The 26,688-nt window shown below is 39.4% G+C and overlaps 2 protein-coding genes across 4 annotated transcripts; both read left to right on the forward strand.

The window, feature by feature from the left end:
• Positions 1-80: 80 nt before the first annotated feature.
• gal3st1a (galactose-3-O-sulfotransferase 1a) lies at positions 81-13,205 on the forward strand. The gene is made up of 3 exons (XM_031755296.2): positions 81-1,473; positions 9,726-9,876; positions 10,128-13,205. The coding sequence occupies exons 2-3, from the start codon at positions 9,749-9,751 to the stop codon at positions 11,269-11,271; spliced, it is 1,272 nt and encodes a 423-aa protein (XP_031611156.1). The 5' UTR covers positions 81-1,473; positions 9,726-9,748; the 3' UTR covers positions 11,272-13,205.
• An 895-nt stretch (positions 13,206-14,100) lies between these two features.
• lztr1 (leucine-zipper-like transcription regulator 1) lies at positions 14,101-25,499 on the forward strand. Of its 3 annotated transcripts, none has more exons than XM_039621154.1 (20): positions 14,101-14,119; positions 15,336-15,532; positions 15,617-15,679; positions 15,765-15,821; positions 16,125-16,204; positions 16,296-16,404; positions 17,729-17,812; positions 17,901-17,958; positions 18,058-18,197; positions 18,291-18,492; positions 20,150-20,260; positions 20,356-20,448; positions 20,759-20,854; positions 21,852-22,035; positions 22,132-22,301; positions 22,704-22,987; positions 23,213-23,362; positions 23,984-24,089; positions 24,203-24,283; positions 24,719-25,499. In XM_039621154.1, exons 2-20 carry the CDS (start codon positions 15,381-15,383, stop codon positions 24,833-24,835), a joined length of 2,337 nt encoding a protein of 778 aa, XP_039477088.1. In that variant the 5' UTR covers positions 14,101-14,119; positions 15,336-15,380; the 3' UTR covers positions 24,836-25,499. The 3 variants fall into 3 exon arrangements, with proteins under 3 accessions (XP_039477088.1, XP_031611298.1, XP_031611297.1); XM_031755438.2 differs by lacking the exon at positions 14,101-14,119 and adding an exon at positions 14,889-15,231; XM_031755437.2 differs by lacking the exon at positions 14,101-14,119 and having other exon boundaries at positions 14,889-15,532.
• Positions 25,500-26,688: the final 1,189 nt, after the last annotated feature.

Consider the following 26,688-nt stretch of genomic DNA (forward strand, 5'->3'; position numbering starts at 1 on the left):
ATTATTTGTCCTTGAGGCTGTAGCTTTAGGGCAGCTGTCTCTTTTCAAAGCTGTGCAGGGTCAGACAAGATGGCAAAAGGTCAGAATACAATCCAGAGAACAAACCTAAAGAGTTCACATCTGCAGAGGCTGAGGTCACGCTGCTGCTGTCGGTTGAACCTCTTTGCTGATTGGTTAACACTTACGTAGTGGGCGGTGATGACAAAGAACCACAAGACCAAAGCACCATCTCAGAGGGCAAAGGCTACGCCCATCATACCCCTCCGCTCCTTGGTTTCCTCACACAGTTTGACACTCGCTGCAGCCTCTCATCCCTCGCCTGGGACCCAAATCTACATTCCTCACAAGCCCACCCAGTTCAAGTCTCAGCCTGGCACTCCTTTTGCCTACAGGCAAAACCACTCCCCACTGAACAAAAACGGTGTTGTGCCTGAGCTTGATGAATGTGGGTTGACCAGCATAGATCGAGTATGCCTTCCCTTCCAAGAAGCGGGACATCAGTTTAGAGGAAGATGGAGCTCATGTGTAGTGGGGGTTTTTTTTTTTGGCCGGTATCGTGACAACGTATTGCAACATCTGTAAATGAAGCCAGATAGACTTGTCGCTCCAGTAATGTTCACTCTCTGCTATAATGGCTGTGTGGGATGGCAGTTTCACAGGCAGAAGGTACCGCGTGGTTTAACTTGTATGTAGAGTTAAAATATTGATAGCTTTTAGTTAATGAATTGCAGATAAAGATAAGGGAGATTAAAAGGTCAATCCTTTGTAAATATACGGTGGAAAAACTTGTATGCAGGTTTGTTGTGAAATAAATACGAAATATCTGATCTGTGGTGTAAAATTTAACAACACATACTCAGCAGCCTTGATCAACTAGTACACTCGGTCTTTGTGCTCTGGATTTCTAAATTTGTTTCTTTTATGCTGTTTTCTCCCCCTCCTGTCAGCTTGCAGCTCAGACTCCAGTGTTCACACTCAATGGTCTTTTGTATGTAGACACTGAATAGGCACTACAGTCTCACTCCTCCCTCACCATTTCAACCTCCCTCCCTCTCAACCCTCCTCTTTTACGCTCCCTAGCAAGTGCATGTCCCTTGACACAATTACTGACGTCACAGGTGGCTTGATGAGCCTCCCTGCAGTGCTTTGTTCAGCGTGATCAGTTTTGGAATCAAAAGTTGAAGAGGGAGGCAGCTGGCTGCCTGAAAGCATCAGGTGTGCATACAGAGAGGCAGGGGGAGAAAGAAGAGAAGAGGAACAGCACTCAGATGAATGACACACGCAGCACAGGACGTGATAGGACAGCAGGACAGTGCTGGGTCAATAGCGGCATGTGTATGTCGGGATCAAGATATAAGGACAGCCGTTAGAGGGAAATGAACTTGTATTCATTTTTTTGGAACTGGGCGGACTAAATGATACTGTCAATAAATTACCATTACCACTAGTTTGTCTTTGGACTTGCGCATAAGGGTAAGAAATGCTTCTCCGGTCTTTTCACAATAATCTTTATTTTAGAAAATCTCAATTGTAAGCATGTTGTACTTTTCCAACACCTTTTATTCAGTGTTTTCGCACGAAATGCAGTGATTCAACTAAATCTAGTCATGTTTACCCTTAATGTTTACTCTTAAAACAATGTTGCACTCAGTCTTTTCAATTCCTCCTCATATAAATGGGGGAGAGAAAAAAACAAACGAACTTTGTAATCCAGCTGTGCAAAGCTTAAGATCCATGATGGATGAGAAAACGTTTGGGAAAGTGAGTGAAGTAATGCTAATGTTGATCCTACCCAGGCATGCATTTTGGATAAATTGAGCTTTTGTGAAAATCTAAACATAGCCTCAACAGTTACTTTTTATTTATCCAGTACAGTCTGGTGTTTTGATGTTATTGCAGGAAATGTTATTCACTGCTCCTTTGCAGGCAAACAATCTTTTCCCAACTTCAGACACAATTACTTTTCTCTTCATGGACCTTTTTAGTAGATTTGCTCTGTGCCTCCTTCGAAAGCTGGCCTCAGTCCAAAAAACAGATGAATACTTGACCTAGTGGATACCAAGAAACGACGACGTACTTGACAGTCAGGATTCTCTAAAGGAGCAAAATCCCCGTCAGTTTCAGTTCAGCACAGACAAACACGCTGCCATGTGTGACTTACAATCATGATCAAAAGAAAAAAAATTGAAGCTGTTATGCTTTGAGCAGAAAAGGAGGGGACACAGATGGTCATTTTCTAATGGCAACCTAGTTTAAAGCTGTTACTAGAAACAGGCTAAATAAAAGCCTGAAAATATCTTTCACAGTTTCAGTGCTTTCATATCCATGCAGGAATGATCAGGGGAGAAAAATGGTCTTCGCTCAACATTTGAAGACAAATTGTAAATTCTTTCAGCTCAAAGTTACAATTGACTAAGACAGACATAAGCTCGGACAAAGGTGCAGGTTTAGGAGAGTGACTTTCATATGTACGAAGGCTGGCCTCATTCCAAAAAAGAGATGAATGTGACACAGATACCAAGAAACCACAACGTGCTTAACCGCCTGGATTTTTTAAAGGATGGAAACCTCTGTCACAGTTTCAGTTCAGGACAAATACTTTTAAAACTATGACCCATGATTTACAAGCATGATTAAGGGCAGAAATGGAAGTTGTTCGTCTTAAATTAGGAAAAAGAGGGAACATTTGTCGAACACAAAATCTGATGAATTCATTTCCTACTGGTAACATAGTTGAAAGCTGTGATTTATTAGAAATGGCACGTTACAATAACTTAAAGCAAAGATCACACAGTGGTTACTGTATTAGGTTTATCTTTCTGCATTATGATGTCCATAAAAAATATAATTTTTAGCAACTTTTCTGAATGCTGTTACTTCATGAAGATGTTAAATTATTGTTTGTGTGGGACAGTGTTTGTTTGACGCACGCGGTGATGGCAGAGGAACCAGTAATGAATGTAAACATCAAGTCAAACAGAGTTGAAAAGTGATGACATGTCTTGGAAGCAGCAGCAGCAGCACATAACAGGCAATTTAGTTCTGTCACAACACGGAGTTGTCCTATGCTGGCAAAATGCCTGAATGTGTCACTGACTGGAACACTTCCACAAGTCTGAAACATTCGGGAATCTCTCCAGTCGGAGATCTCCAAACAGTCTGGAATGCTTCTGTCCGTAAGGACAAGCGCAGATCAGGATGGCAGCTCTATATGATGCATATGTACAACTGTTGCCAAAAGTACATGTACTTCTTGTAAGTTTTTGTACTTCTATATTTCGATTATATATTGTCCTCCTGCTCTCTTTCACTGTAAGTCTGAAAGTTGTTTTTCCCTCCTGCTTTTTATTCATTTTGTGATCACTCACATATCTTGAGACACTTTCCAAAGGCCCCACCCCAAATTAGGAATGATTTGACTAAACTACAAAACTGTGTTTAAAACATTTGAGGGTGGGGGGTGGGAAGGGGTAGTTTAATTTGGTAATTTTCTCTCTGTAAGCAATCTTGCTTATTCCACTAGTGGTTGACAAGTTGGTAACAAAGAATATTAAATTTTGCTAACATGTGGTTAATTTTTTATTCAAATAGTATATATGCACTGGGTTCACGCTGGTTCAGATAATGTCACAAATTCCAGGTGGAGAGTTTCACCTCGTTATTTATGTAGCTGAGTGAGCAGGTGGCTCACCTTACTGCAGTCTGCAGGGGGGGATGCAATATCACTTTCCATGTTGATGCATTATTTATTTTAAAGGAAGCTGAGAACCCCAGGGTCAAACATTTCAATTCTCAAATATGTTGTTTTGTAATTCCTCATACAGTTCAAATTCTCTCTGTTTAAAATATTCTTTACATACAGTTACATTATATACGGTATGTAGTATGTTACCTCTTATTCACACTCAACTTGGAAAAAGTGGAAATGCTTTGCTGCTTATGCATTTGAGCAAGCTGGAACAAATTGTGAAATTACATTCATTGACTTCTTTGGAGCATTTTCAAAGATTGTATTTATTGATCTCCACCTACCTGCTCTTCAACAGGTCTCTGTTGAAAAAGAGATCTTGATCTCAGTGAAACTCTGTCTAAATAAAAGATTTAATAACAAAAATCATCAACATCATCATCACCTTTATTTATAAAGCACTTTAAAACAACCACAGCTGACACAAAGTGCTGTACATTGGAACTGTAAAATAAAATTACATGAGATATAAATAAAAACCAAATAAAAGAAGAGTGAAATCATTAATTAAATAACTACTTCAATTAAAAGAGAAACTAAGTCTCACTGAGGGTAAAAGCCAAGGAATAAAAGTGGGTTTTCTGACGTGACTTAAAAGTGGACAGTGAAGGGGCCTCTCTAACGTGCAAGGGCAAATTATTCCATAATTTAGGAGCCACGATAGAGAAGGCCCTGTCCCCTCTGAGCTTCCTCCTGGATCTCGGTACCTCCAGGAGCAGCTGGTCAGCTGACCTGAGAGACCGACAGGGTGTGTGGGGATGAAGAAGCTCAGAGAGGTAAGGCAGGGCAAGACTGTGAAGCCATTTAAAAACAAACATGATAATTTTAAAATGAACTCTAAAAGACACAGGCAGCCAGTGCAGAGAGGCTAGCACGGGGGTTATATGCTCTCTTTTTCGACTCCTGTTAGGAGTCGTGCAGCCGCATTTTGAACCAGCCGCAGACGTGAGAGCAATGACTGACTGACCCCCGCATAAAGTGAGTTACAGTAGTCCAGGCGGGAAGAAATAAAAGCATGGATCACTGTTTCAAGGTGCTGCCTTGAAAGAAAAGATTTTACTCTTGCCAGTCGCCTTAAATGATAAAAACTGGACTTCACCACTGCTCTGATTTGGTTGTCCAATTTAAAATCACTGTCCAACTTAAAACCAAGGTCAGTAACAACAGGTTTAAAATAGACTTCCAGGGATCCTAAATCAACAGAGGAGGACTCACAGGGACCACTAGGTCCAAACACCAACACTTCTGTTTTCTTTTCGTTAAAATTTAAAAAGTTTAGAGTCAACCAAGCTTTAATGTCATCTAGACATGTCAAGAGAGGTTTTATGGAGATGCCATTCTTCTGCTTTAGTGGTAAATAAATTTGGCAGTCATCGACATAACAATGAAATGAGATCCCATGCCTTCTAAGGATGGAACCCAGAGGCAATAGATACAGTAAAAAGAGCAGTGGCCCTAAAATTGAGCCCTGTGGGACGCCGCATGACAGAGGAGCAGAAGATGATTCGGAACCAAGAAGGCTGACAGAGAAAGTTCTATCTGACAAATAAGACCTAAACCAATTAAGTACAGTGCCACCAATACCCAGTGCCACCACCCAGTGCCACCAATATAAGTAGACAGCCAAGGTTAACTATGTAACAGTGTAACCTTTCCCTGTGGGTTCATATTCTTGAGCACCTTAAATTATAGGCCACACTATAGCACTGCTGTCCATGTGAAATTACTGGTTTGTAAACCTGCTATTAGTGAGCCTCTTTAATTTTTTTACCAAAATAGCTGTTCTTCCTGCCCTCTGTCAGAGTGTTCCCATTGAGCCATACACGTACCAAAACCAGCGTTAAAGCTACTCATTCAGTGCTGCTTTTCCTGAATGACAAATGCAACTTTCATCTGCCTTTGTGGTGCATTTCTTTTCACTTCGCTTTTGTGTGCACTTCTGTACACACAACTGAACAAAGATTATAATCCGTGTAATCAAATTACAATTAAATAACCAAGAAACTAAATCAATCATTTCAAGTGATCTTGTTATGCTGTGTCAGCGACACACCCACTGAGGAACAAACTCTGCTTGGCGATTATGTTTTGAGATAGCTAGAGACACCAGCGACCGTAGGGTTGGGTCCAGGGTCCAGAACAGGCAACATTAAGGGAACCCTAAAACTCCTGGCTAAAGATAAACTTAAATTTGTAAAATTATAGTTCACATCAACAGTAAAGACACTTTGTTAAGTCAATCGAAGGTCACTAAAATTAATATGAAATCAGTGTGTAACAATATTGGACTGTGTAGTTGTCTCTGGTCTCCAATCAGACCAATAGTGATGTGATTAGCCACATGTTTTTCTTTATTTACTGACTGTCTGAGTGGTGTCCAAAAAAAGATGTGGGCTTTATAAATAATTGGGAAACTTTCTAGGGCAAACCTGGTCTTGTTAAGATAGATGGTATCCATCCCACCTTGGATAAAGCAGCTCTCATTTTTATAAATCTTGCCAAATTTATTAAACCCCAAAACATGAATATCCAGAGTTGGGACCAGGAAGCAAATTTGCAGGCTTACATGTCTCTCTGGAGCTTCTCTCTTCCTGCTATACCCCCAAAACCCCATCCCCTCAGACTGTGTCTCCTCCCAGACCACCAGAAAAACAAACAAACCAAAAACCAAAAAAAACATTTTCAGGTAAATTTTGTTTTTTGTTTTTGTGCACTTTATGTTTAATATATGTATTTTGTTGTGCCTGAAATGAACAAATAAAAAAAAAACAAAACAAAAAAAAACAAAGGAAGAACAATATAGCACCTACAACTGTACCAAAGAGTAAAACAGTGACCGTTAGGTCTCTCTCTTCTAAGTCCTTATTAGTACATGCATTAATAATTTGTCAAAAAACTGATTTACCATGCCCTACAGAAACCTGGTTACAGCAGGATGGTTATGTTAGTTTAAATGAATCAACACCTCTGAGTTATACTAACTGTCGAACTCCAGAAGCACAGGGGTGCAGTCTCCTAAATCCCAAGTTTTATTGTTGTTATCTATCATCCACCTGGGCCTTACTCAGAGTTTCCATCTGATTACTCTGAGAGTAATCAGAGACTTTATATCTGATTTAGTGCTCAGCTCAAATAAAATTTTTATTGTGGGTGATTTTAACATCAATGTAGATATTGAAAATGACAGCCTCTGCTTGGTATTTTTAGACTTAACTTCTGACTACCTTCTCTCAAAATGTTACTTATGTAACCACCACTTTAAAGTCTAGATCTTCTTCTAACTTATTCTACAGAAACTTAACATTTAACAATATTCCCCGAAAACCCTCTATTGTCTGATCTTTTCCAACATTTAAATTTACAATAAAGGATTACACAGAATTGGGGAATATATTTGATTACAGTAGATGTCTTTTTGAAGGTGCTGTAACTAAATTTAGAGACATAATCCCTCCAGTGTTATTTTCTTCAATGCCTTGTCCCAGCTGAGTGCAAAACAGGTACCTGAACTTTACCCCCACAGAATTGATTATCTTGTTAATAATTTTGCATCGCTTCACTGCATACAAATCTGGATACTGCAGCACCTCTGAAAAAGAGGTTCTCAAATTAGAAGTACTTGACTCCCTCGTATAACTCTCAAATGCAAACCTTAAAGCAGATAACTTGTAAGCTGGAGAGGAAATGTTGTCTCGCTAATTTAGAAGATCCTTATTTAGCCTGGAAAAATAGTTTTTTGCTCAAAAGCCCTCCACAAAGCTAGAACATCTTACTATTCATCACTGATAGCAGAAAATAAGAATAAGTCTGTTTTCTCTTCAGCACTGTAGCCAGGCTGACAAAAAGTCAGAGCTCTGTTGTGTCAAGCTTTCCTTTAGTCTTAACTACTAATGACTTCATGAATTTCTTCACAAATAAAATTCCATCCATCCATCCATCCATCCATCCATCCATCCATCCATCCATCCATCCATCCATCCATCCATCCATCCATCCATCCATCCATCCATCCATCCATCTTCTTTCATTTTCGAATTCAGGGTCACAGGGGTGCTGGAGCCTGTCCCAGCTACCGTAGGATGAGAGGTGTTTGTTGCAGGGTTACCACAAAGAGACAGACAACCATTCGCACTCACATTCAAATCTATGGGCAAGTATGGGAGAGTACCCTGAGAGAACATGCAAACTCCACACTCCTCTCTGTGAGACAACAGGGCTAACCACTGTGCCATCGTGCTGCCAAAAAATTTTATCCATTAGAGAAAAAATTACTCATGACCATCTCACAGACATAACATTGTGTACAGCTTCTTTCAGTACCATTGATATTTATGTAGAGTCTTTTTCTCCAATCGTTCTAAGTTAACTTCAGGTCATCACAGTACTGAAACAGCATTAGTGAAAGTTCCAAATGATCTTCTTATGGCCTCCGATAGTTGACTCATCCTGCTGGACCTCAAAGCAACATTACATACTGTTGATCATAATATTTTATTACAGCAATCACAGCATGTTGTCATTACTGTTGACCAAAATATTTTATTACAGTGATTAGAGCATGCCGTGGGCATTAAAGGCCCTGCCCTGCAGTGGTTTGAATCATATCAAGCTAACAGACTCCAATTTGTTCATGTAAATGGAGAGTCCTCTTCACACACTAAGGTTAATTATGAAGTTCCAGAGGGTTTTGCATTAGTACCAGTTCTGTTTACATTATGCATGCTTCCCTTACACAGTATGAATAGAAGGCATAGCATACATTTTCACTGCTATGTAGACGATACCCAACTTTATCTATCCATGAAGCTAGACAGCACACACCAGCACACACCAAGTAGTTAAACTACAGGAATGACTACAGGACATTGTACAATGCCCCAAAAAATCTTATATAGATGGTTAGACTGATGCTTACTCTGGATGGCATTACGTTAGTCTCCAGTAACGCTGTGAGGAATCTTGGAGTTGTTTTTGAACAGAATATGTACCTCAATGCACATATTAAACAAATATGTAGACGCTTTCTTCCATTTGCACAATATCCTCAAATTAGAAATATCCTTTCTCAGAGTGATGATGAGAAACTAGTTCATTATTACTATAGACTGCTGTAATTATTTTAATTGCAATTTTAATTGTAATTAATTATTATCAGTGTCCTAAAAACTCCCTGAAAAGCCTTCAGTTGATCCAAAATGCTGCAGCAGGAGTATTGACCGGGATTAGAAAGAGAGAGCATACTTCTCCTTTACTGGATTTTCTTGATTGGCTCCTTGTCAAACCCAGAATCGAATAATCCGACAAGATTTTGAATAATCTGGCCCCATCTCATCTTAAAGACCTCATATTACTGCATCACCCCAATTTGTCACTTTGTCCTCAGACTGCAGGCTTACTTGTGCTTCACAGCGTATTTAAAAATCGAATGGGAGGCATAGCCTTCAGCTTCGAGGCCCCTCTTCTGTGGAATTACCTCCCAGTTTGGTTTTGGGAGACAGACACCCTCTCTGCTTTTAAGATTAGACTTAAAACTTCCCTGCTTGAAAAAGCATATAGTTAGAGCCAGATCAGTTCACCCTAAATTTTCCACTCAGCATTTAATCATTAGTTAATATTATTTAATTGTTCCTGTTAAAAGGGATTTTTTCCTTCCCACTGTCACCAAAGTCCTTGCTCATAGGGGGTCATCTCACTGTTGGAGTTTCTCTGTATTATTGCTGGGTCTTTACCTTACAATATAAAGTGCCTTGAGGTAACTGTTGTTGTTATTTGGTGCTATATAAAATGAACTTAACTGAATTGAGTTGAATTGAATTGTCTCTTAAAAGCAGATAAAATTTCAGGAACCATTTTCCGGTAACATGAGAACAACAACAAAAATGTCTGGACAGCATTCAGACAGGAAATATATAACATAGCAATGATAAACACGAAAATGAAAATGAGGATGAAGAAGAGATTTGTTCTGTGTTTTCAGGTGAGCTCTTCTTCTGCTGGACCATGACTGGCAAGCAAAGAATCCAATGGAGGTCCATGTGCAAAAGCCTGGTCCTGGGTACACTCCTGACAAGCTGCATGATCCTTGTTTACTGCCTCTCCACCCCACAGATCCACTACAGTCTGCCTGAGTAAGATTCCTATTGCTGGTGTGCATGTGTTCTGTAGAACCCATCATGTAAAATTTGCATTCTTCTGCAAGGAATATATTTCATATTCAATTATTTAGGTATAAGTTGTTTTTAAAAAACATTATTTTTTTTCTAGTTTCTCAAGTGTGATGGGTTAGTGCTTTAGTTTATTTTCTGTCACAGCATATTTAGAGACAATTTCCACAAAACCCATATGTCTTTATAGTTTGTTCTCATTTTCCTCTATGTAGGGTTCCGGTGCCTTATTCCTGTGCACACCGTCCAACACAGTCCCAGCACAAATCAACCATCAACAATTCAGACACTGCCTACATCTGTACTCCTAAAGTTGATATCATGTTCATGAAGACCCATAAAACAGCCAGCAGCACCTTCCTTAACATCCTTTTCCGGTTTGGAGAGAAACACCAGGTCAAATTTGCTTTTCCTGACAGCAGAAATGACTTCTTCTACCCATCTTTTTTCCAGCGCTCCCAGGTTAAAGACTACAGACCGGGAATGTGTTTCAACATTATCTGTAATCACATGCGCTTCAATGCACCTGAAGTGTCCAAGTTGCTGCCTGTGGACACATCCTACATCACCATTCTGCGAGACCCTGCAGAGCTTTTTGAATCTTCCTTCCACTACTTTGGCCGCCTGGTGCCTTTTACTTGGACGATACCAGGTGACGACAAGCTGACTGAGTTCCTACGTGATCCCCACAAGTACTTTGATCCAGGGAGCTTCAACTCTTACTACCTCAAGAATCTGCTGTTTTTTGACTTTGGACTGGACAACTCTCTGGATGTGAATGATCCGCGAGTGGAAGAAGGAATCAAATTCATCAGTGACCGTTTTCAGCTGGTCATGTTAGTGGAACACTTTGAGGAATCACTCATCCTGCTAAAGGATGCCCTCTGCTGGGAGATGGATGATTTGCTCTTCTTTAAGCTCAATATCCGTAAGGGATCCACTTTGTCTAAATTTACTCCTGAGCTGAGAGCTAGGGCCCTTGAGTGGAATGCTATTGATTGGAAGTTATATCAGCATTTTAATCAAACTTTCTGGAAGAAAGTAGACGCGTACGGGCACCAGCGTATGGCTGAGGATGTGGCAGAGCTCAAGAAGAGGAACAAGGAGATGACATCTATCTGCATTGAGGGCGGCCATGCTGTAGAAGCTGGCAGCATCCAAGAGAAAGACATGCAGCCCTGGCAGCCAATCGGAGAGAAGTCTATCATGGGCTATAATTTAAAAAAGAATATAGACAAAGCACATCGGAATCTGTGCCGCAAGATGTTAATGCCTGAGATTCAGTACTTAACAGAGCTTGGGGTGAACCTCTGGATTACCAAGTTGTGGGGCCATGTCCGAGATATAATTAACTGGTAACTCAGTGTGTGAGCACCAGGGGCCAATTTAAATCTGAAACACTGTATTAAGAAGTACTGCGTGGTTGACAGAATGAGAGGTTAATAACGTGTCATATTTTCTGTCTCTTTGCCTGTTTGAATTGTACATGGTTGTGCACTGTGATGTACATGATGAGAGCTTGAGAAAAAAGAAGTTATGCTCTACAAATACTGAATCAGTTTACGACATGCAGCCAAGGCTTAGTATTCTCCACTATGAGTCCGTTTAATTGTTCTTACTCTCAGATGTCAGCTTGTTCTAATGGAGTACTTGACATAACTATGAAGTTCACAATGACGTTCTAAAGCACTTTGATGGATTGATAAGAAATATTTATTTTCATCCCTGAGAAACTTCTGAGATTTTGGAAACATGGAAGGAATATCAGTTGGTTTGTAGTAAATGACGTCTTTGATGATCATTTGAAAAAGTCAAAACATTTCATTTCTAAGTGACTGATTCCCCACTAAGGACTGAAATATATGTGAAAATATGCAACTACTTTACTATCTGTGAAGGACAAAATCAGTCATGATTTTAAAAAGTATGTGAGTATCACTCTCTCTCTCTCTCTCTCTCTCTCTCTCTCTCTCTCTATACATATATATATATGTGTATATATATATACATATGTATGTATATGTATATATATATAACTTTTTTTAAATGAATGGCATTAGCTATCAGTCTACTTGAGAGTCCTATCACTACAAATTCTAAATCAAATCATCATTAATGTTATCAACTATAAACGTGCTTCTCCATGTCTGTCATGTAATATGTTTAATAAGGAATCAATAAATGAAAGAGCCATTAAAAATGATGTAATTAGCTGTAAAAAAAAACAAACAAACAAAAAAAACCAACCTTAATTTTATAGGATAAATGTTGCATTTCCAGCTGTATCAATGTTTTTTCTTCATGTGAGAACTTTACTGTTCAGTTTTCGTTTTGCTGCTTATATTTCAGTGATAATCAACAATAATGTGTTGCTCTTGCCAGTTGTTTTGGGAGGTAGAGTGACAATGTGATGTGACTTGTGTAGAGAGCAGGCAAATAACCTAAAACATATGTCTGTCAAGTAAGGTCCTACCTAAATGTACAATGACCAAGAGTGTTAAACACCACTCGCATGTCTACACAGCCTTATTATCAGAACCACTCATAAGAAATGCAATTTCATTTCATTAATTTATGTTTTGTTAATGCTCTTCATCATTCGTTAAACTCTTTAGTTTTGTAAATTCACCTATAATATTTAGTCAGTATTTCTTTCCATTCAGTATTGTCTTTTCTTAGTGTTTTGTATTACTAATGATTTGATTTTAACTAATGTCCTGATTTTGTCCTCCACACAATAATCCATTGTTACTACCGATATATGATAAGCTAAGTCTCACAATAAAATGAATAGTAATATTGTTTATTTAAAACAACCATTTAATTTTGTTGAATGACAGCCCTGGGAAATATCTGTTCCTAAAAATGGTGGGTTAAGATAAATGACCATATTGTATCTATGGATGGGTGAATAACATTTCACAAGTTTCCTGTTAAAATGAGCATTTGGTGCAGATAATGCCTCAAAATGGTAGTGGTTCCAAACGGACCTATTAAAGCATTTATTTTGATCATCAGTGTTAGAAAAGTGTAATTAAATCCACTGTGATTTGTTGTTATAAAATAAAAAAATAAAACATGAAAAGTTCAGTGAGGATGGTTATGTTTTTAACAGAAACTGCATGATCACAATACTTATTCATTGCTTGGAGATGTTCTTAACATTTGTGTTAAGACAGTCATAGACTTACAAACACTGTTAAGTCTACGGTTTTACATATCAGGATGTACTCTAATGGGGAAAAAATATGTAACCCTTAAAAGGAATTAAAATTTGACAAATAAAACCTGAAATGAACAACGACACTTGACATATTACACTGTGCCATTATTGATAATTGAAAGACTACACCTTTCATTTCTGACTTCATTGGAATTAAGAGGGTTATTAGCAGCAGTGCTGCTAATCAAACCCACTTGATTAATTGGATCTTGATTAATTGACATGAAAGCAGAAGTTTTGGGAGTTTGCTAGTCTGGAGCAGCGACATGCTGTAAGGATTTTGGACAGGAGTGCGTTTGCGGAGGGTGAAAACCACTCTCCCTGTCCAAATAGAGACACACATGCTGACCATGCTGAATAAAGTATGCTTAAAGTTACATTATGTAACTGTTATGTGGAAGGTTATAGCACAGATTAAAAGGAGTTTCCGGTTGCATCGTAAATTACAATGCAGATTTCTAGCTGAAGCATTAACCTCTCAAGTTCAACTGCATATTCGCTAGCTACGGTGGCTGCTATAGGACAAACATGCTTTAGGTAAGAGCGATAAAGAGGGCATGAAACACTGCATTTGTTGAGAGAAATTTACACCATGGAGCCCTACTTTAAAAAGGTACCATAGATTTTAAAACTGTAAAGCTGTATTTAAGAAATAGGCTTTAAACTTTTTAGGGAATGTTTGGTTTTATTTTATCCCAGTAAAGACTGTCACTGCGTTGTTTGGTTGGTTGCTGTTAATAGATTAATGTTAGTTTATATTAGCTAACTCGTGAGAGAACCAATAACTTTTAAAGTTTTAGGTTCCTTGAAGGAGAGCTTGTTTAAGTTCTTTGCATGGAAAAAAAAAATCGACGTTAGTCTTCTTCTTTTGTAAAATAATAAGTTCCAAGCCAAAACAATATTTTTTCTTTTGTCTGTTGCATACATCAATCTATTGTTCATGCAGACATGTTTATGGATGTCAGGATTCCCGGTCATGCTTTGGTAAGACACTTAGTTAAGTTTGTGGTGTGATGCGCATGTGGTAACCCTGTATGCTGATAAAACATGATATGCTTGGGAAAAGAGATCATTTTAATACATATAATACTAATGATCACATCTTGTAGACATCTGCTTTGCCTGTTGATTTCTCTGCTCGGTGTGTCCAACCGAACAGACAAGGAAAAATCAAACACAGAGGGGATTTTGTCTGACTCCTGCTTTGCAGTTTGGTGAGCCACTGGGGCACCTGACTCAAACAGGCCATCCTTCACAAAACCCTCATTTATTAAGTTATCTATAACCCCTTTTCAGTCCAGCTAGCTAACAACAGAGAACCACTTACTGCTTCAGAGAAAAAGAGTGAAAGTGGACACTATATCCTTGTTTTTAACATAAAACTCATTGCTGCTACCAGGAGCAGCAATGAGTGACTGCTGCTTTTTTAGCTTTAGTTTCCTTATTTTCTTTCTTTGTTTTTTTTACTTTTGGGTTATTGATTCTGTCACTAGTTAGCTAACATAAACTAAACTAATGTGTCTACAACCAACCGAGCAACTCAGCGATATCACATTCTATACTGGCACAAGATGGTGCTTAACGTGCTTTAAAATCTTTAATTTCAAAGACTCTTTTCCAAATTCCAGCTTTACAGACGGTGTTAAATCTATGACAGGTTTTTAGAGTAGGGCTCCAAACTGTAAATTAACGTTAATACCTATAGGTACTATATATAGTGTTTCATGTCAACTTCAAATGTGCACATACTACTCAAGATTACAGGACTGAAAGCATTTTGACTCCGCCTTTTCAACATTACAGGAAGTGAAGTACCCGCAGGGTTGTGGGGGGCGTGGATTTACCACTGCTTTTGATTTCTTGGTGTTGTTTTTAGTGTCTAATATCATGACATCGTAGGTATCGAACCGGTTAGCCAGATGTTTTAGCGCAACGTTAGCGTTGTTCGTTAACTTGTCGTTTTCTTCTTCATGTTGCTAGTTTTGGGGCGTAGCATTAGCTAGAGGCTAGCTAGCTAGCCAGGATTAGCTGAGCTTTTTTGTAGCTAACAGTTCTCTGGAGGACAACAGCCTCAGTCTTTAACAAAGAAGACTTGGGTAAGAGTAGTACCAATGTCACTCCAGATTTACATGTGGTGACACAAGTATTAGCACTTATGCTGGGGCATTAACAGCGTCGTTAATCGTTCACGTCCCTGCAGATGAGTGGCCCTGACATCTGATTGAGCCGGGGAATTAGCAAAAACATGTCCTGTAAGTCAACTAAAGTGGCTCCGAGTGTTGATTTCGACCACAGCTGCTCTGACAGCGTGGAATATTTGACACTTAATTTCGGCCCATTTGAGACTGTTCATCGCTGGAGAAGACTCCCTCCGTGCGATGAGTTTGTTGGTGCAAGGTAAGGTGTGGACAGATGAGCAGCAGCATCTTCACTCAAACTGAATACCTGTGGTCTTATTGAACTTCATGCGGCTTCACGCAGGCGCAGCAAACACACTGTGGTGGCTTACAGAGATGCAATATATGTGTTCGGGGGAGACAATGGGTAAGGGCTACAAGACTTTGCAGACATTTTTCAGATATATGTATTAGTTATTATATGTATGTGAGAATTCTGTGTCACCCAACAGCAAAAACATGCTGAATGATCTCCTCCGCTTTGATGTGAAGGATTGTTCCTGGTGTCGGTAAGGCTATAGCCTCACAGCCACAGTTGATTTGATTTTACTTTGTTGCAATACATATCACAATCCACGGAATATCCCAGATTAACACATATTTACATTTTAAGACCATCATAGTGTGCATGCAGTGAGTATCAGAACAAGGAGCACTAAAAAGTAATCATAAAGATCAGCTTATTTCCACAGTGGACACTTTTTTTGAAAGTATTACAATACAAGACACCAAATCAGCCAGAGTATATATAAAACATACACAATCTTAACCGTATAATAAAATAGAAGTTGACACATGTCTATAATTCACAGAGCTTTCACCACTGGAACGCCACCTGCCCCCAGATACCACCACTCAGCTGTGGTCTATGGCAGCAGCATGTTTGTATTTGGTAAATCCTTAATTATCTATAAAAGTCCTTTATTTTATCCATTTTAAACTCTGGTGGCATTTTTGTAATGTTCAACTTTGATATTTTCTAGGGGGCTACACTGGAGACATTTACTCAAATTCAAACCTGAAAAACAAAAATGACCTTTTTGAGTACAAGTTTGCTACAGGACAGTGGACTGAATGGAAAGTGGAGGGAAGGTAATGTATTAACTTGTTTCTTTTTAATAATGACCAAACATTGTCATTGTTATTGTGTCCCATGATATTATTGTATCTTGCCTCCGTGGTTTTTCCACCCTTAATACTTTAGGTCAGGGGTGTCGAACTCCAGGCCTTGAGGGCCAGTGTCCTGCAGGTTTTAGATCTCACCCTGGGTCAACACATCCGAATCAAATGATTAGTTCATTATCAGGCCTCTGGAGAACTTCAACTCATGTTGAGGAGGTCATTTAGCCACTTAAGAACAAGAATAAGAATAAGAATAACTTTATTTATCCCGAGGGGAATTCTTTTGTCATGTACATGCTCAAAGCAGCAGGAGACAGAGGAACAGATGAATAAGATATAAGATATACAATATATACAATAAGAATAGTAAAATAGTTAAATCAGCTGTGTTGGATCAAGGACACATCTAAAACTTGCAGGACACCGACCCTCAAGGCCTGGAGTTCAACACCTGTGCTTTAGGTTGTCTGGAGGATAAAATATGTTGGAAAAACTGTGGGCGCGTTTGGCATGTGCCTTTATGTTTACTGGCTGAACTAAAACTTTAGAGGAGCTCACACTGTGCACAGTTGCCTTCTACTATGTCCTAGCATGACAGCCCCCACTCCCCAATCCTCTACTTGCCTGCACTCACACCAAAGTTAATGATCCAGCCACAAGTACATATCAATTTGTCTCTGCATCAGCTTTTTAATAAAAATTTTATGCTTTTTGTGGCTTCTTAACTGGGCAATCAAAAAATTAATTACACAAAATAATTTTACAGTACATGAATAAGCATTACAGTTCTGCGTTTAGCTGTAGTTGATGCTTATTAACATCAGTATCTTCAAGTTGGCCTAGACAGAGTTCTTTTGGTCGGTCATTTTAAAGCAGAGGTGGGGAACGCCAGGACTCAAAGGTCGGTGTCCTGCAGGTTGATACTGAAAACACCGGCCCTTGAGCCTTGGAGTTCCCCACCCCTGCTTTAAAGGCTTAAACCCTCATCAGTTCAAAAATGGCCCTGCAAACGTATGTCATCAACATGATGTAATAGATGGTTGGTGGGGTTTTTTAGATATTCCAAGTAGTCTGTGATTCTTCGCAAAATTGCTGATAAAAGTTAAGCCCACCTACTTCAAAAATGGATCCCATAGTATCTCTAATCCACAGTCTTGCGGACAGCTTATTTTAATCCAGGACAAGCAAAATCTACAACTGTTTTAAGTCTTTGCAGGGACCTTTGAGGTACAGAGGCAAATAAAAGTTTAGTCTGGGACTATGCTTAAGTGTTGACTGTGAATCTCTGTTCCAGCTTGCCAGTGGCCAGATCTGCACATGGGGCCACAGTCTACAGTGATAAACTCTGGATATTTGCTGGTTATGATGGAAATGCCAGGTATGCATGAATTTTTTTTTTGTTTTCATTTTCTGCAGATGTATTTATTTTTGTGCATAACCTTGGTGACTATTTCGCCCACGTATAGGTTGAACGACATGTGGACCATCAGTCTGCAGGACCGAGAGCACGCGTGCTGGGAAGAGGTATGTTTAATTCATTTTCACAACAAAAGAGAACAACATTTAAAGTTAAAGACTCAGAAACCCTTGGTCAGCGTTCACGTCTGTCTTTGTGTCCATCAGATCGATCAGAGTGGTGAAATTCCGCCGTCTTGCTGCAACTTCCCTGTCGCCGTATGCAGGGACAAGATGTTTGTGTTTTCTGGACAGAGTGGAGCCAAAATTACTAACAACCTCTTTCAGTTTGAGTTCCAAGGCCACATGTAAGCAGAACCCTTTTTTTTTTTATATATCATTCAGCTACTTATACTATATTTACCAGCATTACCTGACACTCATAACTCCCATTTTCTCAGGTGGACACGTATACCAACTGAACATTTGCTGCGGGGCTCCCCTCCACCTCCGCAGAGGCGCTATGGACACACTATGGTTGCCTTTGACCGCCACCTGTATGTATTTGGAGGTGCTGCTGACAACACCCTGCCCAATGAGCTGCACTGCTATGATGTTGACTCTCAGACCTGGGAGGTGATTCAACCCAGCCATGACAGTGAGGTATGAAAAAATTTGGAAAACTTTCATTGTTTGTGTGATATCATTCATTTGTTGACACAAAGAACTATGTTATGGAGGTAGATGAATGATATCACAAATATTTTTATTAGGACAGTAAATTATTAAACGAGAAGACTTTGTTCCTGTACGTTCCATTCCTATCTATTGTACTACTTCTTTATGTAATGCAAACATAATATGTTTGGAAAGGCTGTTGAGTGGTGAGTCATTTTGAGTTTAGTTCGTTGCTGTAGCCCAGGGGTCTGCAACCTTTAACACCCAAAGAGCCACTTGGACCCGGTTTCCACGCAAAAGAAAACACTGGGAGCCGCAAATACTTTTTGACATCTAAAATGAAGATAACACTGTATATATTGTTTTTTTTACCTTTATGCTTTGTGTGAACAACTTAAGTAAGTAAAGTTTATTTATTAAGCGCTTTTCACAGACAGGCAGTCACAAAGCGCTGTACACAAAGATTAAAATAAACAATACAATCAATAGACATTATACACAATGTAAAAGATCAAATGTAAATAATGTAAAGAATATAAAATACATAGATCAACAAAAGGCTTGTTTGAACAGAAAAGTTTTTAACTGCTTTTTAAAAGAATCCACAGAGCAACTAAAGTGTGTTGCTTATGAAATCCATGAAGTGCTACAGAGAAAATTACATTTTATTTATGTAATTAACACATTTTGAACTCTTAAAGAAATATAACAAAAAGGAAAGACACTCAGTTGAAGGTCTCTTAAATGAATTTAAAAGCTGAACTTAAATGATCCATGTAGCAAAGAAAAACTGTTGTGAGCCGCCACCCTTATATCGCCTTTGGGCTTTTGGAACGTAGCGGAGCCTTGACCTGAATTTTAAAAAATAATTGGAAAAAAATCACTATGCTACAAAAAAAATGAAAAATAAATATTTGCAAAATTCTGCATAAATATTTATTTTACCTGGTTAATGTGTGGGCGTGGTCTGCAGTGCCGCTGCATGGGAGTCGGACTCACCTGAGCGGCACCCGCAATTACGCCTCGCCGCCTTAAAGTCTGTGCTCTCTGCTGTTGTGTTGTCGGGCTGTGAGCTGAAAAGCTACAGCCGGCTGTATGCGTACAGCAACCGTGTGTGAAAAGTGGTCAATAAAGAGATGCTGAAAAGCGTGTTCATGGAAACATCGTCGGGTCTGCCGTGGTATGTTTACAATGGGACTTCTGCTCCTGAACCTCTGCGCACAGCGTCTGCAAATCGGGGCTGTACGAAGTCACTTTCATCTTTACGCAGGACTGTAAGCTGTCATCTGTGAGGCATGGGCGGTGTTTGTTTTTAACATAGTTCACGGTGGAGAATAGCTGCTGACATAATGTGGATCCGAAGATCCATAATTGGCCTACCTGGGGTTGAAATAAATGCACTGCGTTTCGGCGGGTATACCGGCTTCGCGAGTGTGATGCTTATTTTGAGCGATGACCCCTGCTGTGGACAGTCTGCATTTTGTTACTGAAATTTGTGCAAGACAGCTTATATTATTGTAAATCATAGTGGTATGGTGTTCCTTTTGTGTCACCCTAGATAGGAATATAAAACACATGTTGGTGAATTTTACAGATATGTAATTAAACTCTATCTTCTTTTTTTGTTTTTGTTTTTTCTCAGATGCCCAGTGGGAGACTCTTCCATGCTGCTGCTGTGATTCTGGATGCCATGTACATCTTTGGTGGGACTGTGGACAACAATGTCCGCAGTGGGGAGATGTACAGATTCCAGGTTGGTGTCAAATCACCTCATTGCTAAGATATACCACCATAGTTAAAAAGTCTGTCCTCCCTTATGATTGATTACTAAAACTTCCACTTTTGTAGTTTTCATGCTACCCAAAGTGTACCCTCCATGAGGATTATGGCAAACTATGGGAGAACCGTCAGTTCTGTGATGTGGAGTTCATTCTGGGCGAGGTGAGTTTTCATTGCTGTAAAACTGGAAGCCAAGCCTCTAAACTGCTGATTAAAATTTCAAATATAACTACCTGGGTTGAGCAGGTGACCAGTATAGTCTGAGGTTATTGCAGGGCCCTAGGATCAAATCTGTCCTAGGCCCTTTGGTTACATTGCTTCCTATTGCCCTGTCCCCCAGCTTTATCAGCTGTCTTGTTGTAATAAAGGCTCAAAAGCCCAAAGGCAATTTTTGAAATTCATAGTGACTCACACATGATCTGCAAAACTTGTTTTTTTCCACTTGTCTGACTCATTGTTGTCTTGTTTGCAGAGTGAAGAGAGAGTCTTGGGGCATATCGCCATAGTGACTGCAAGATGTCAGTGGTTGCGGAAGAAAATCCTGCAGGCTCGAGATAGGCAGCGACAGGTTAGGACAATGCAGCAAGTACATCTCCTCTGACACATACAAGACTGTCAGTGACCTCAGAAGATATTTATAAATATGAAAAATCAGGCTGATCATGTAACTCTGTAACCTATCCCACATCTTGGAAATCAGAAACACTTTGAAGTGGTGACATAACTTCGAGCACCTGTGTCACAATTCAAATATTAAATGGCTCAAAACAGCACAAAAAGCTGAAGGGTTAAGAATTGAATCCTCCAACCTGCACTCTTCAAGCTGTGTTTTACATTTTAAAACAATGTGCACCGCAGGGCACACAATTAGTCGTGATCACATCATGATTGGTTGGTCTCCATCCCCACTGAAATAGGTTAGAGTGGAGATATTGTCATAAAGAAAGAGTAATGATTTGGTAATTATCTGTAATAAAAGGCTAGTGTTTGGTATTTGTCCAACAATAGTGTTGAAGGGGAAAATCAAGAGGTTATTGGTCGTATTTTTTTCAGACACTCATATTTATAGAAAATTAACTCAATTCAGACTTAATGTGCAAACTGAAGCTGCAAATGTAATCATTTTAGTTCATTTTCAGCTCATCCAGCCGTGGCAAGGTGTCTGTCGTCCATCCACAGTTCACAAGAATATCTACTCCTACAGTATTGGTCAGAATTGAATCAAACTTAATGTTCACCTAATTGGGTCTTCACCCAAATTGTGCTCAAAGTCTAGATCCCAGTTATCATTTAATGGGCAGTAACCCGTGAAATGTAATGGACTGTGAGGTGGATGTTGAGCTACATTCTCTAAATTTCAATTCTATGAAAACTCAGTGAGGCTTTCGCTACAGAAAAGGTGCAGCAACATAAATATTGCGCGTTCAATGCTTTAATGATCATGTTTATCTAAGCTTGTTGGTCTGAGGCATCACGATGTATTCATATAAGCATTTGTAAGAGTAATGGGTCACTGGTGTATTCACTGAGCCAGAATGATAGTTGCTTACTTTACTGTCTTACAGAAAACAAAACAGGAGAGCAGTGAGGATGAAGGAGCAGCTGGAGGCCCAAAGGATATGCCAGCAGGCAACAGGCCATCGGGCACACAGCCGCTGCTGGAGGTATCCATCAGAGAAGCGGAGGCTCAGCCTTTTGAAGTCTTAATGCAGTTTCTCTACACAGACAAGATCCAGTACCCTCGCAGAGGTACCACTCTACTCATGCTTCTCACGTTTGGTTGTTACCGGTCTTGCTGCAAAAGAGAGGGAAAATGTTTATTCTTGTGTGTATCTGTCTACACAGGTCATGTGCAGGATGTTCTCCTGATTATGGATGTGTACAAACTGGCCCTTAGCTTTAAGCTTTCCCGGCTGGAGCAGCTCTGTGTGCAGTACATTGAAGCATCAGTTGACCTGCAGAATGTTCTCAGTGTCTGTGAAAACGCCAACAAACTGCAGCTCGACCAGCTCAAGGTACATCCAGATTAAATGTTAACAGCTGAAAAGCGTCTTATACTGACATCTAGTGGTTAAAGTTTCTTAATTTCACTGATTTTCAAACTGTTGAGCTGGAACATGGACGACCAGGGTAAAAACATGGAGTGACGCCAAGTTAAATGAATATGACTTAAGTCTGGAAAATAAACAAACAAGAGTTTGTGGATGCTGTCCTGCTTATGATATTTGTGGTGTGAACCTTTTTGTGATTTCTAAAGTGTGAGAACCACTGGTCTAAAAGCTCTCAGTTTACAGTAGCAAAGGATGTCGCTCAGAGCCAGCTTGGTACTGAGTCACTCTTTAAGATCAGAGATGCCTAGGACAGGAAAAGGATTTGTTATTATGGCACTAATACCAACATCTTTTTTCTTTCTTCAGGAACATTGCCTTAATTTTGTGGTTAAGGAGTCACACTTTAACCAGGTTATCATGACAAAAGAGTTCGAGCATCTCTCCACTCCCCTGATAGTGGAGATTGTGCGACGAAAGCAGCAGCCTCCTCCTAGGGTGTACTCTGACCAGCCTGTGGACATCGGGACCTCCCTGGTGCAGGACATGAAGGCCTACCTGGAGGGAAGCGGCTTTGAGTTTTGTGACATTATTCTGCTGTTAGATGGTCACCCACGGCCTGCACACAAAGCCATACTGGCAGCTCGATCCAGGTAGATCAGTGTAGATTTTATGGATGGGTTGTTTTGTTTTTGTTTTGTATTTTTGGTACCTTACTTAAGCTGAATTGGATTTAATGTGGATTTTATGCTCCTTTGCCAATAGTTGACTCTTAGATTTGATTGCTTTCTGTAATGGCTTGACGTTGTATCACAGTTGGTCATGGTCCATTTCAGCTTAATGATGTGACTTATCCTTTTTATGCTGTTACTCCTCAGTTACTTTGAGGCAATGTTCCGCTCCTTCATGCCCGTGGACGGTCAGGTAAATATATCCATCGGTGAGATGGTCCCGAGTAAGCAGGCCTTTGAGTCGATGCTGCGTTATATTTACTATGGTGACGTGAACATGCCTCCAGAGGATTCCCTGTATCCTTTTCAGTTGTCGAGAGTTTTTTGTTTGTTTTTTTACTTTAACATTTCTGCAAATTTAAATAAAAAGGAAATGAGTAACTCAATTGAAGGCAAAGTAGCCTGTGAAATAATAATAATGATAACAACAATTAATTAATTAATTTAAAACTTAAAACTTTAAAATGTAAAAAAAACCCGTCAAATATCTTTACTTCTGTTCAGATCTTAAAAAAAACAACATATTCCTACAGAGACATTTGTATCGAGTACAGTTTGTAGCACTAACAGTAAAACTGCTGGCTCGTCACAAAAGAACTCAACATTTAACATAAGAAAAGGTGTGAACTTTTCATCTGTAAGTTAGAAAGTGTTGATGTTTAAGTTAAGAATAAGTGTTGGTTAATGTTTATAAATGGTTTATAAGTAGATAAGATCAGGGACACAATGAAATAATTCATAAACGTATCATTGCCAGAAACAAAATAAGGCCTTAAATGTTTCATATAACGAGTTTCTAAATAACACTGAAGCTTTTTTGAAAATTCAGCCACATGGGTTGTCGAAGCACGCAGCCTTACTTTTTGGTTAAAGTGAGTAAAGTTTCATTGGTTTTCATCCTTGACCCTGGATTAACAGCTATCTGTTTGCTGCACCATATTACTATGGGTTTTCTAACAACAGGCTGCAGGCTTACTGCAAGCAGAATCTCGAGATGAACGTCACTGTGGAGAATGTCTTGCAGGTATTGTGCTTTCGCCCAGGGGGAGCAGTGACCTAATTGGACAATGCGGTCCCTCACTTTTGTACAAAATAAATCATTTCTTCACTCACTTCTCTCTCGCTGTCCTCCCTCAGATTCTTGAGGCAGCTGATAAGACCCAGGCTCTGGACATGAAGAAGCACTGTCTCCACATTATTGTCCACCAGTTCATCAAGGTGGGTGGGCTTGTATCCGAAGCCCTGGGGGTTTGCTGCCCACTCACTGCAGCTGAGCTAACCCTCTAGTCCCGTCTTCTTTGCGGGAGACTGACACCTTTGGCCTCTTAGTGGATCACCCTCCATCTTCTGCGTGAAGAGGAGACTGTTTACAGGCTGGCCGGCTGTACAAGCACCTCATCACATTGCGATGAGGTGTCGCTCTGATTATTGTTTGTTATCCAAAGGAACAAAGAAGCACTCAATTTTCACTTTACTTCACTGGAGTGTTAGCTCTGCTGTATTTCTGTTAAGCTTTTATCTTCTTTTTATCTTTTATCTTCATTTTGTTGTGCATGAGCAATCAAGTGCTGCTTATTCCCCATTTTGACTCATTGTCTTATCTTAATTTGCTGTTCTTTTTTTCATTTTTTTTGTTCTCCTCCCCTCCCAAAGGTATCCAAGCTCCCCAACCTGAGGTCTCTCAGCCAGCTGCTGTTGTTGGACATCATTGAGTCGCTAGCCACACACATATCAGACAAACAGTGTGCCGAGATGTGCTCCGATATTTAGGACGGCTCTTTTCTACTCTTGCAGAAGCCCTACATCCCTGCTCCACCTAATCATTCCTTGCATGTGTCATACCCCACGCAACTGATGCCTTTTATCCACACTGTATCGAGTTGCTGTTGTTGTTGTTGTTTGTCCCTCTGCATCTCAGCGAGGAATGAAATCAGTGAAGGAACCAGATTGTACCTAGAATTGTTAAATAGTGTAAAATGATCTTTTCATGTATAACTCTGCTTTTATTTATTTTGTACAGACAGACCTTTTTTGCAAAGAAATTATTCTGCTCACTGTTGCTTTTGCATTTTTTTGGGGGATAAATATACAGCTCACATTTACATTTCATAATTGTGACAATAGAAATGGATTAAATCTCATCAGATGCATCATCTCAATAAAACATCACATCTATTAAAGTCAAGTGGGTTATTTATCTAAATCTCTATTCATTGAAGTTTGTATTATTTACATATGTCTTGTGGTAAAGAATCCAAATCATATGAAAATATTTATAATATATCTCTGTGTTAAGTACTGTTACTGGCACATGTCTTTGTGATAATTCTTACCATTAACAAAATCTGTGTATCCTATAATACTGACCTGAGTATTTAGTGACATTATTCTGTTATCATGCACTCGAAGCCTTAATAAATCTCCTACAGAATGAGTCATGTGTTCTGAGTGTCTGTGCTCTGATTCACCAGTATACCAACGTTATTGAGGTTTCTGCGCAACCATTTTGTCAGTTAATCAATAAATACAAAGGAATGTGTCAAAAAACTGAAGTTTTTCTGAAACCACAGAAGTGATTGATTTGACCTCTCTTTAGAAGCTATTGTCAGGTTGTGTTATCACAAATCTTCTGGGCTCTCTAACAGACGACTTTATTCTTGAGCCCAAACCTAACTTTTAACCTGCTTTTAAATCCTACAGCCATCTGTGCAAAGAGCCAATAACTCCATTATGTCAGCTTTGCCTAAAACTACAGCACTGGCCTTCCTCACTGTCTTTATGCAGGGACCATACTAGACTGGATCAGCGGGAAGGTTGTTTTGCTGTTTTTAGTGTTTGGGGTTAAAGTGGGTTGAATCAGGCAGCAGTCCTCATCCCGTCCAGCAGGATATGGCCTACTCAGTAAATACGTCACCATTGCTGCTTAGATGAGAAGTGGATGCCTCAAAGGTGTAGGAATTTTAAACAGCTGATGTTTAAAGTGAAATATTCAAAGACACTTTTGTTGGCCTTGAATACTGGTGCTAATCTAAAATTCAGACTATTGTTACAAACTAAAGCCAGTACAACTTAAACACAGTGTGAAAAAGCTGAAGGTCAGCCCTTGACCTTTCATTAAATCAGCATGTCCGTCAGGGGTCTCAGTTTCCACAGATCTATGCATGATAAGTTCAGACAACGCTCCCTGGTTTGAGCGGATGAATTCCTTTTGAATCTGCAAGGTTTTGGAATGCAGCGATTTTGGTGTACTCACGTGATCTAAATTAAATTCAGTAGTTTAATTTTAATTATTAATTTGAGATGTGTTACAGGTTCTTATATGTACTGCGGTCACCCTTAATAATCCCAGTATGAGTTCAATAAAATTAAAAAAAAGTATTTTATGAACGTTTATAGTTAATTTTGTTCATGGGGCTAAGACAAAATGTTTGTCCTAAATGCAGAGGCATTATATTGGTTTTCTACAAGCTGGCAGTTGTACTGCAGGATCTGTAACAACCCACAGAGGAATTCACAAAGTGCTGGACTCTTTTGGACTTTTGTACTGCTGCAGTGAGCACAAAGTGCTATTCACAGTAGAGATACTTGAGAAATTTAGCAAATCAAAATAAATAACTTAAACA

Source organism: Oreochromis aureus, linkage group 12 (genome assembly GCF_013358895.1).
Source record: "Oreochromis aureus strain Israel breed Guangdong linkage group 12, ZZ_aureus, whole genome shotgun sequence".
Classification (NCBI taxonomy): Eukaryota; Metazoa; Chordata; class Actinopteri; order Cichliformes; family Cichlidae; genus Oreochromis; species Oreochromis aureus.